The sequence below is a fragment of the Pseudorasbora parva genome, chromosome 2, assembly GCF_024679245.1.
Source record: "Pseudorasbora parva isolate DD20220531a chromosome 2, ASM2467924v1, whole genome shotgun sequence".
Classification (NCBI taxonomy): domain Eukaryota; kingdom Metazoa; phylum Chordata; class Actinopteri; order Cypriniformes; family Gobionidae; genus Pseudorasbora; species Pseudorasbora parva.
Genome location: NC_090173.1, coordinates 36,452,507 through 36,464,502, shown reverse-complemented (window position 1 = coordinate 36,464,502; position 11,996 = coordinate 36,452,507). Strand labels below are relative to the sequence as shown.

The window sequence follows — 11,996 nt, the reverse complement described above, 5'->3', positions numbered from 1 at the left end:
GGGAGCGGCCTAACGTTACTCTGTAGCGTCGAGTTGTAGTAGGGGGTAGATGGGTGTAGTGGGTGTGTTCATTCCCTGCATTCAGTGCGACGTTTCTTCTCGCTAACAGTTTAAGATGGCGACCGTGCATCTCAGGATCGGGGATCTGGTTTGGTGAGATAACAATTTTAACTTTTTACGATTTCATTTCACGTCGAGGTTGAATACTTTTTCGAGCACCTGGAAGACTGGCTTATTCTGGCTGCAATAAATGTGTTGTTAAAAATCGCGCATATGGCCCAGTTTATATGTCGTCAAGCCAAACACTGAAACACTGGGAGAGCTTAGCTAGCACGCTAACGATTACTTTCCATGCTTTTTGTGGGTAGAAAAAACAGTGTTCCTAGTGTTGTTAACGCTATAGGGAGGTTTCATTTTATTTTTAAATGTGTTTTTTTATATGAATACTGATTGTAATACAAGCTTAAGTCCAGTTAAGAGTGTTGTTTGCTGATGGGATCGAAACGGGTTACGCTATGCACTAGCTATAGCTAGTTTCGAGGCACGATAGCTTTCTTTTAATAAACTCTCAATCGAGCCACAGTCATTTAAAACACTAATTTCTTCTCAATATATTTTCAGGGGTAAGCTTGGACGCTATCCACCTTGGCCAGGAAAGGTGAGTCCTGTTCATGTAAACGAATGAGTTTAACTTGTTTTTCCCGAGGTCAGCTGTTGGATGATGCATATAGAGGTCGAATTAACCGTCTGTGTTTAAAATCTAATGAGCTAGCTATCTGGAAAAAAAGTTTTTGTTTGCTATTAATCAAGTCAAAGCAAAAAAAAAAATCAAATTAAACGTTTAGCAATGCCAAGAAAGATTACTTTTTATGTAGCTTGAGATACAGGTTCTGAATCATTTTTGATGTACTCATCCCCAACCATTGTATTTCAGGTCGTTAGTCCTCCAAAGGATCTGAAAAAGCCAAGAGGCAAAAAATGTTTCTTTGTCAAATTTTTTGGAACTGAAGATCAGTGAGTAAAAAGATTATGATAGTATTTTACCACCACTTCCTCTTAGTTTGTAGAGGTTTTGAGAGGTAAAACTAAGCAGATTTTGACTTTTGATATGCTTTGCCCTTTTAGTGCCTGGATCAAGGTAGAGCAGCTGAAGCCATACCACCCTCACAAAGAAGAGATGATCAAGATAAACAAAGGAAAACGCTTCCAACAGGCTGTTGATGCAGTTGAAGAGTACCTAAAGAAGGCCAAGGGGAAAGATCAGGTTCGTATGATCACAAATTTAAGGCCCTGTTTCCACCTGGTATTAAGATTTTCAGCAATTCCATTACAAGTGGTCAGTGAGACATACCGTTTCCTTTAGCAGGGTATCTGCGGGGTCTTGAAAAGTATTAAAAGATGATAAATCAATTTTGGGAAAATTAAGACCCCAATAAAGTATTAAAAAGTCTTATCACGGCTTCATAAAGTCTTACATTTTGAAAGCATTTTGTTTAAGCTTTGTCAAAAGAGTTTGACTCAAAAGTATTTATGAATATATTTATTTTCATCCCCATAAGTTGAAGGTTAAAGGTGTAGTAGCCTTTACTGCTGCCTGAGTGATGTCCTTATATTTAGTTTGACATTAAACAATGCTCTTGATTGAATAGCATTTGTAAGTTTAATAAGGATTAATCTTTCATTTAAACAGTTAAATATGCACTTATTTTACAATTGATTACTTAATTCAATTTCTGTACCTTTCTGCAGGCCAGTAGGCATGTGCATTATTATTTAAAAAAATATTTTGAGAAGGTCTTTAAAAAGGTATTGAAATTAACTTCAGGATTCCTGCATATACCCTGTTTAGGTTAAAGATGTCACAAGTACCAGTACTTGTACCAAGTGAGTACTGAAATAAAAAAAAGTGACGATAACCAGCATTTCTGAAGTACTGACTCCAGAGTATATTCGGTACCTGCAACTGCATTCAGTAGCTTCTGTGTTTAGAAGTCAGTATAATATATACACACACTCTAATTATATGAATATTAAACTGCAAAGTACTATTTCAATATTACTCCTGCAGGTTCTGCGTCTCTGTGTGAATGATGGGCGCAGATGCGTGGTTTCACTTGCAGCTCGCATACACACCAACCCGCACACATAGATATGTGCCCACACATGCACGCTTGACACACAGTTTTTTTTAGCCCTTGCCGTGTCATATGATGAGGATATGAACGCATAAATCGTCACTTCATGAAAATTTACCATTTCATTTGAGAAAACATGACATTGTCATATCATGAACACAGACACTCAAAGCTCTTTATGGCAACACATCAAAATAAAAGTTTGGTTTAACTTAAAGAAATTGACAACTATATTAGGCTTCTGTTGTACAGTAGATTTAGCTATGTTTATATAATGCACTGGTATTTAGCACTGTCCTCTTGTGATAGGGTTGACAAAAAACACATCTTAATGCCAGGTGTAAACAAGGCCTATAAGAGCCACATGGTCTGATGTTTTTATCAAATGAGTAGTTTGCTCCATTAAAATGTACTCACCCTCGTGGCTTTTTCATCTGTGGAATTTAATATTGATATATTGCAACAGCGCAAGCGGATATTAGAACATCACACAGACAACCTGTTTGCGCGTCTAAATCAGTGGTATGATCTGGTTTTCAGTCTAAAAATGTAGCGTCAAGTAAATGCCTTGCCCCGTTTGGGGAGATGCACGTGCAGTCAGCGGATGCTTGCACTGCGGTGCCACGCGAAAGTATAAACAAGGCTCATTCATTCACATTCATGATGTGGGTCATGTCATAAGCCCTATTCGCATAGTACTGGGGATGTCTGTGATCATAATCCCGTGTGAATCGGCCATGTCTGTAATTTGTAAAGTAAAAAATCCCCCGCCAATTACCTACCATATTTCGCTGAACACAGAGGTACTGTGACTTATCTCCTGGATATGATGTCAAGACTTGTAAATGTTTTTTTCGTTATAGCTGTATGAAATCATAAACAATCATAATTTTTTTCAGTTAGAGAACAGATGCTATAATTAAACGAATCACCTTTTTTTTTTACACCTGATATTTGCATTTAAAATGTGTTTATAAAGCATATCACAAAGGTAGTATGCTGTTATTTTCAAATAAACATTAACATTATATAACTCACTGTAAACGGGATGTTTTGAACAGAATGTTTGTCATTCGTTTGGTCAATAGCACACTTTGGAAGTACTTTTCAATTCAATGGTTAATTTTGTATAAAGTTACATGTATTTGCTTTGTCTGGGATTACCTGTGAATCGGAGTGATCAAATCACAAAGCATTTTGGGCTCCATTTAAACCTCTATTTAGCGTTTTTCCACTTATGATTGACACCCAGAATACATTGGTACCAGGTGTAAACGGGTTCTTTTCGAAATTCACCTTGTAGTACAAGTGTTTTTTAAATAATTGCTCATGTTGCATAAAACAATTGTTTTACAGACACACTCTGATGACAAAAGCAAGTCAGATAAAGGGCGTAAAGCAGCTAAACCAATGAAGATCATTGAAGAGGATGATGAAGATGCCTTTAAGGGTGGCTCGTCAGACAAGGTTGGAAGATAATTATTTAACATTTAAACGGCACTGATGAGGGCAAGGGTTTGATCATAACCCGGCACTTGTTTTTTTTTGTCAGCTTCACCAAAGTCCTTTGCTAAGGCCATTTGCTGTTGCACCTGCTGTGGAGTTACAATTGTATGTTTTAGTGTTGGATTTGTCAAGTGGGACCCACCCATTCATTGAGACTACTGTCATCTTTTGCAGTGACCAATGTATCCGCCCAACCGTAGTTTGACTGGGTAGAGGTGCAGCTATTTTAGGGCTTTTTTTCATGAGATCAAGCCATTCTGTACACAAGGTGAATGTGTCTCTCTTTCCCTTAAGGAACAGACTGATTCTGACCCAGAGCCATCCTCTGTACAACGGCTGGTCGCTGGAACAGTGTCAGGATTCAAATGGGAGAGCAGTGTAGGTTACATTCACAGTTTGTTTCTGCACTTTTATGGGTCTTTCACATAAAATACCCTATTTTTTTAGTTACCAGTAAGACTTAGCCACGCTTGGTTGATGGAGTTAGGTGCAGTCCCAGCTGTGAAGTTTCATAGCAACTGCACAAACACATCCAATAAGGTTATTTTAAGTCACTGAAATGAGCTGGTGTGAAAACACCAAATTTTTCATTACATTCTTGACTGTATAGTTGCACCTTTCACCATGTCATTTTAATTAGTTGCAGATTAAACCGCTCTCAGGTCAGTAAGTCTCTTTGGAGAATAGTTTCCAATTTAACTCTCCTTCCGTTATAGCCAGTAAAGGATGACCCACATTTCCATCACTTTCTGCTCAGCCAGTCTGAGAAGGTAAGGAGACATTTTACTGGGATGCTGAATGATTTTCTAGTTAGTGCAACCTTCCCCCTGTCTCTTGCACATTGCACACAATGGCTGCTCTAATAATCTCTGAATAATTCCCTCTCCCAAACTGCTTCTGGCGATTGCTGTTTGGCCAAATCTGCAGCATGACAGTTATACTGAATTTGTTACGTATCAGAACAGACTGTGTTGAGCTTTATTGGTTGACCCTCTTATCGTGGGCTGACGTGTACTCAACTTATCCTATTTGTTGGCTGTGGTTTCTAGTCGTGTTTAAAAGGTGCTTGGGCTGTTCTCAGGGTCCAAAATGAACACTATTTACTACTTTATATTTATGAAAAAAGCTGACGATAAGAGATATTTCTCGAGCGTCAAATCAGTATATTAGACTGATTTCTTAAGGATCATTTTCAGCTTTGGTGAGCATTAGAAGCTTTATAAAAAAATAATTTCTGACCCCAAACTTTTGAATATTGTATATGAAATGGCTCTCCTGAAAATTTGACTTGTGAACATGAGACTGGTATGACCACAATTATACCTGGTAATACAACATTTTTAGTTGACAGTTAACAGACCACCAAAAATACTGAGAGAAAAATCATAGTTTTTTTGTGCCACTGCAGTTGTGAGCTAGCCTGGGAAATAGTCTGGCAAAGAGCCCATTCAAACCCATTTCCAATCCGTCTAAATCGTGGCACCAATCAGAAACGTAGGGTCGGGCTTTACACAATGACAACAGCGCAGTAATGGTGAAGCAGAATGCCGCTGTGGAACATCACTCGTTCTAATCAGCTATCGCGTCTGTTTTAAGCGATTAAAACTTTTCCTTTCCGTTAACCCGAGCATAGAACAACACTTTCTGTGCTTTTTTACTCAAGACTAGGTCTGGTAGTCATGTAAAAAATAATAATAAATAACTAGCATAACTATGTTCTAACACATCTGAAATGACTGAATTGGAATAAAGTTTGTGAGACAATTTTACTAAGACTAATCAATATTATTTTATTTTCAAAATATTCCTAATCGCGATACAAATGCCTTACAACGGGGGCAAATGCGATCAGAGCTTGATGTTTTCTGTTCGACCGTCAATCTGAGATGTTTCAGTCAGTCTGAAATGCGAATAGGTTTTCCTAGTTTTGCAAATATGTTGATGTAGTTGTGATGGACACCAGCTATTATCGTATTTCTTTTAAAACTAAGGCAAAAGTCATTAGAAGCCATTGTAACATTTTCTTCGAAATCACAAACAGAATTGCTGTCAGATGTTTCTCCGTTACTCTCATAGGTCGCTCTGCATACGTCATCGTCCGTTGGTGATGCCCGTTTGGAAATGATTTGTTTATGAAGCTTTGCCAGACCATAACTCAGTTACTTCTGAGAATGGTCTGGTTTTAACCAGGCTAGTTGTGAGCTGTTTGCTACAGATATGTAAGAAATTATGGCCAAAAATACTTTTTTAAAAATACATGGGCAGTAATAAATATTTATATCCATGGATGTGGCAAACAGTTAATTTTTGACCCTGGCTATGGTTTGTTACAGGCTAGTTTTTTTAAATCATTGATTCGATTTATTGGGGTGGGAGGCTGTATTGGAAAATATTGTTTTCAGCCAGTAGAGATGCCCGGCCAAGTTACTCTTGTGCTGCTGTTCATGTGCCAGTTATACTAGCAAACTATTTAAATGACTCTTCCTTTCCTCTTGGTACTTCCTCTTCAGAGGAACATTTCCTTCTTGCTTGTCCTTTTCCCCTATTGCTTTCAGGCGCCACAGTCAGAACAAATTGATCTTAAATTTATCTCCAAAAAGGAGACACTGAGATCTTAATTGCCTGAGGCTTTTCTCAAAAATCTTCATGTAGGCTGTGTCAGCCGTTTTCCTGCCCTGTATAAGTTTCAGTTAAACTGAAGTGGAGCATGTGGCTGAGCATGATAACTTGATTTTCAGTTCCTAACACTGGCTTCGCTCCTGGCTCTCACATCAGATATATGGCAGTATGAGCCACGTGACATGACAGCAGATGATAATAAGTGCAATCCTTACAAAAAGCTGGCAGAGCAATGAGTAACATGCACTTAAGATAATTTGTGACTGTTGTGGCTAAAAGGTTTCCACCTGGTTTTCCTCGCCTGACTCTGTACATGGTGTTTTCACCTTAATGTGTATCTAGGATGCTTTGAGTGCAAGACCTCTTTGCACTTTCTAGAAAATCTATGAAATGAATATTGAATAGACTTTGATTTACAAAAAACCCTCCCCTTTCCTTACAGCCAGCTTCATCAATGGAGCCCATCACCAAACGTTTAAAGATAATTGAGGAGGTGAGCACTGCCTAGAAATTCACAGCTTGTGGTTTCTTCAATAAGCTGATCTATTAGCTGGCTGGAATTGCTTAGTAATTGTATGTATTATGTTTTATTTTTTGAAAAGGACACAAGATCAACATCTATTCAAGCAGCAGACAGCACAGCCATCAATGGCAGCATTACGCCTACAGACAAAAGGTAGCAGTCATGTTTTTACTGGTCAGAAACGGTGAGAAGCAAATATGGGGCCAAATTAAAATTCCAGGATTCAAATCTTAGAAGAAAAAAGTTTTATTCAGGAGTCTATGCTATTTTACATCATTGAATAAGGCTGGGTAAAAAAATAAAATATTTATACACTAACAGAGCTTATTCATATTTTGAATAAGATTTTATTTTTATATTTTCATTTTGGTAGTTTTGTGCTTTATTATTTTATATTTTTAGTAATTGTAATACTTCAACTTATTTTGTTTAATTTTCAAGGCAATATCTATTTTGTTAATTTTTTTTTTAATATGTATATTTTATTTCAGATTTACTTCAGTTAAAATTTCTATAGCTTTAGTTTTGTTAATAAAAACTGATTGCAATCTTGATTTCAGTGACTAAACATTCTTAAAATCCCCAGAGCTATCTCCCACACCACCCCACCGGTAAGCATTTGTACAGGGCTTCCTGTACTGCTGATGTCTATGTTCTGCTGAGCCATGTTTTTGTTTTGGACCATGCAAAAACAAGCACACTACTCAACCAGTGTAATCTGATTAACAAATGCGTTACTCTAATGAGCAGGTTCATTTTAGTGAAAATACTGTGTAGCCTGAATCTGAAATTTGTGTTAATTTCACAAATAAATTGTTGATTTAAATCGTTATACTGATGATGCCTATAATGTTTGTAATGTAGTTTATTTATTTTCACAACAGGATAGGGTTCCTTGGACTAGGACTGATGGGAAGTGGTGTGGTTTCTAATTTGTTGAAGATGGGGCATGTTGTAACTGTTTGGAATCGCACAGCAGAAAAGGTACAGTCAGGGGTTTAAATATTGTCGCTCTGAAGTTACACTAAGTTTCAATGATTTTAACTTGTTTGTTTTTTTTCATTTTGCAGTGTGATTTGTTCATCCAAGAAGGTGCCAGATTAGGACGAACGCCTGCGGAGGTCGTGTCCATGTGCGATATCACATTTTCCTGCGTATCAGACCCAAAAGCTGCCAGAGATGTAGGTCAATGTTTTATAAATGGCTCTCTTTGTTTTCGATCCGTCAAGCAGCTTTTCTTTGGTTTATAAATACAGTATTATTTTCGTTCAGCTTGTGTTAGGTCCTAGTGGTGTCCTACAGGGAATCAGACCAGGCAAATGTTATGTGGAGATGTCCACCGTTGATCCAGAAACCATCACAGAGCTCTCACAGGTAACCAACATCATCCAGACGAGTCAGTCAGGACATTAACGGAGGAAGTCTATATCTAAGGTTCATTTGAATCTGTAGGTCATCACGTCCAGAGGCGGCAGATTCCTAGAAGCCCCGGTTTCGGGCAGCCAGCAGCTTTCCAATGACGGTATGCTGGTCATTGTTGCTGCAGGAGACCGTAGTGTTTATGAAGATTGTAGCAGCTGCTTCCAGGCAATGGGGAAGACGTCTTTCTTCATAGGTACTACCACTTTTCATTTATGGTGTGTGTATGAGATTGATGCATGTTACCATGTGATATTAACTTTGTTTTGTCCAACGAAGCAGGGGAAGCAGGAAATGCCGCAAGAATGATGCTGATCCTTAACATGGTTCAAGGCAGTTTCATGGCAACCATCGCAGAGGGATTGACCTTGGCGCAGGCCACAGGACAGTCACAACAAACATTCTTGGATATTCTTTGCCACGGACAAATGGCAAGCACATTTGTGGACCAGAAATGCCAGAGTAGGTTTATTTGTAAATGTCTTAAAGATTCTACACATAAGCGATTACAAATAAGTGTGTTGTTGATCTGTACGCTAGTCATTTTGTGATTACTGTAAGTTGTAGCCATTGGATCCTCCTGCCTTTTAACCATTTTCTGTAACATGGTGCTGCTTTGAGATGGTAACAAATGTTTGTGCAAATATTTTCAAAACTTGAATGGAAAATGCTAACTATTAAAATCTACTGGCAACACAGCATGACAATTTAACCTTTGGAACGATTAAATAATACTAGAATTGACCGTATTACCTTAACATTTGATTTTCATTTGCAGATATCTTGCAGGGCAACTTCAAACCTGATTACTATCTGAAACATATTCAGAAAGACCTGAGATTAGCCATTTCAATGGGCGATTCGGTGAATCATCCAACACCAATGGCAGCTGCTGCAAATGAGGTAAGACAACATTTGGTAACTGAATGGATTATTTTGGAGTGTCATTTGTGAATAATTTATTGGATATTTAATAGTGCTTCTCATTGTCACCATTTTTACATTCAGATTACCTTTTGTCGTCATCTAACATTCACATGAAGTTAATATTTAAAAAACAGCACAGATAATTTAACAACACCATTAAATGTAATCATTAGCAAATCTCCAAATAAATATCTTTCTTTTCAGCACTTGATAATGTAATGCCTATATATATATATATATTTTATTATTATTATTATTTTTTTTTATATATGATTGGTATAGTAGTAATACTTAAGTTTTATATATGCTGTTTATCAATACTGGCCATAAAATGAGTTGTCAGTTTCTATAAATAACATTAAATCCTTTTATTGTTTTTTCTAGGACTAAATGCAATTTCTGCATATATTTTTATTTAAAAAAAAATCTTTTTCATACTTCTGCAGGTGTACAAGAGAGCAAAAGCATTGGACCAGTCGGACAATGACATGTCTGCAGTCTACAGAGCTTATATTCACTAATCCTGTAGATGTGCTCTGTCTTGGACCACAAACCTCACCTACTTCTTTGTTCCTCTCCCTCTGTCTTTCTCTCCTCTGCTGATGAATTTTGTTGGGCACCAGTGATATGTTTTCCCATGTGTAATGGGATCTCTTTAGCAGCCTAATCTGAGCATTGCACTGACTGTAATATTGCTGCACGTATGCTCAATGGGAGGTTATTAAACTCCCTGCGACTGATTATTTTATGATAGACTGTGCAGTGTATTATATCCGCATTTTTTTTTTTTGGCTACTGCATACGATGCAGTGATGTTTGAAGAGGCAAGGGTTTTATTTATCATTCATATCTTTACAAATGAATTCCCTCATTGTACTTTTCGATGTTCAGAAATCTGTAAAGTATGAATTTTTGATCACAAACCGGCTTGAGGAGCACGACTAAGATAAAAGCCACTGCATTGCCTTAATACCCATAAAAGATAGATGTATTTATTTATTTTATCTCTAAAGATCACCATCATGTCAGTTGCAATTTGGCCGTACATGTTGTTAGATTTTGTTTCCCCTTGTTCTTGGAGGTCCCCTGTTCAATAGTTAATGGTTTTTGTTTTTATTGCCTTATCAGAAATGCAGTTTTAGTTGGGTGTGTAAGAGTAACTCGGAAGATCCTGAAATTATCATTTACAGTGAAGTTATTGCTAAAAATTATCCATTAGGTTTTGAGTCCACTTCTGCAGTGGAACTTCTTGTTTTCCACTTGGATTTGTATCACAGCATTAGATACTTCAACTGGCATGTAAAAAAACTAATAATTGACTTTGTTTATTTTTTTTATTTATTATTTTGCTTTATTTTAACATTTTGAAATTGGGCTTCTCATGTTTTGTCCAAGTCAGTCATCTGGCATTTGATTAATTTGTTGCCTTTTTTATTTTATTTTTATTTTATCTAATTGTTTAAAAGACTAATTGACTTGTAAATTATTTTAATTTCCGTTATGACGCTGCATTTTATCCCTGCATTATGATTTCATTAGTGATATTACAAAACATATAATTGGGTTATTTTGTTTAAAACTCAAAATAAATACAGGGTGATTCCTTTTCTATAAATTGTTGTTCTGCCAAAAAAAGACAAAAAAAAGAGACTTTGATTATGCTTGATTACGGATGAGAATTTTGTGATTACTAAGGACTCTGTAAGATTAAGACGTTGTATATATCCCCAAGAGTGGGTTGGGTTATTTGAATACATGGAATAACATGCTTTCAGTTTGACTCTACTGAATTTATTAATCATGGTGTCTTAATATCGTAGGCTGTTCTTTTGTCTTAGCTAATGGTTTTATTTACTGTAAATGGTTTGATTTTTGTGGCTTAAACAGAGTTGGTAATGACATACTGACAACTTGATTTCAGTTGTGCAAGGAAGGTATTGGTGTTATAATCAGATTTATTTATGATTTCATGTAAATGTGAAATTTATTTTCTTTTTTGTTTGTGCGGTCAACCGAACTCTGAATAAACAAATTGAAAGTTCAACTAGTGGTGTTCAGGTTTCATGTCATTATTATATTGTATTTTTTCGTTCACAAATAACTTGGTGATAATAACACACATGTTAAATTAAATTTATAATCAAAGCTTTAATATTTATCCTCCTATATATTAAGATGATTTCTTTAGTTTGATTGTTCTTATTTTTATTTGGTTTCATTCCTTTTTACTGACTTGTTTTTATTTATTATATTATTATTTTTATTTAGAAGCTTCCATCACTTGAGAATAATAGTGAATATTGTCTGTACCTCTTACTGAGAGAGAGCGCGTTATTAGTATGTTTTGGGATTCTGGGAATGTTTCTGGTCCGAGCTGGAGCCCAACCAACTCCAACCTTGGAGAAACTATATGCGTAGTATTCTCTGTTACAGATCAGTATTAAATATGTGCATCAGGAGAGTGACAGTATGTTGTTTTGGGCAAGCTGGCGCCTGCTCCAGACCTGGAAAGGTCACTATACATGCCTAATTCTGGGGAGAAAGCCAGCACCAATGTAACCTAAAGCTATACCTTGGAAAAGGGTTTAATTGCTGTGTAAAAAAGATGTATGTAGTAAGCATGGCCTACTAACTCCCTGTGATACTTAAAGCTTGAGAAAAACTATTCTTCATAAATTTTTTCTTTAATTAATTGCACTCTTGGTCTTCATTCTTCACAACTGGTCTTGGTTTTTAAACTGATGTCCCCGTGTTGTTGTTTTCATTTAGATATATATATATAAATGTTTCATTATGAGCTTTCATTAAACTCTCAAACCCCCTGCAGTTCCTTAACAAGCTCCAGTTTTGGGAAAACTTGACGTAAT

At 36.6% G+C, this 11,996-nt stretch overlaps 1 protein-coding gene across 5 annotated transcripts; it reads left to right on the top strand.

Moving 5' to 3' along the window:
* Positions 1–33: 33 nt before the first annotated feature.
* glyr1 (glyoxylate reductase 1 homolog (Arabidopsis)) lies at positions 34–11,173 on the top strand. 5 transcript variants are annotated; one of them, XM_067418781.1, is made up of 16 exons: positions 34–153; positions 622–658; positions 935–1,014; positions 1,126–1,264; positions 3,492–3,602; positions 3,936–4,019; positions 4,358–4,411; positions 6,703–6,753; positions 6,863–6,936; positions 7,668–7,767; positions 7,854–7,964; positions 8,056–8,157; positions 8,236–8,398; positions 8,485–8,664; positions 8,981–9,105; positions 9,576–11,173. In XM_067418781.1, exons 1-16 carry the CDS (start codon positions 116–118, stop codon positions 9,648–9,650), a joined length of 1,524 nt encoding a protein of 507 aa, XP_067274882.1. In that variant the 5' UTR covers positions 34–115; the 3' UTR covers positions 9,651–11,173. The 5 variants fall into 5 exon arrangements, with proteins under 5 accessions (XP_067274882.1, XP_067274880.1, XP_067274884.1 ...); XM_067418779.1 differs by having other exon boundaries at positions 8,482–8,664; XM_067418783.1 differs by lacking the exon at positions 3,936–4,019 and having other exon boundaries at positions 8,482–8,664.
* The last annotated feature ends 823 nt before the right edge of the window (positions 11,174–11,996 follow it).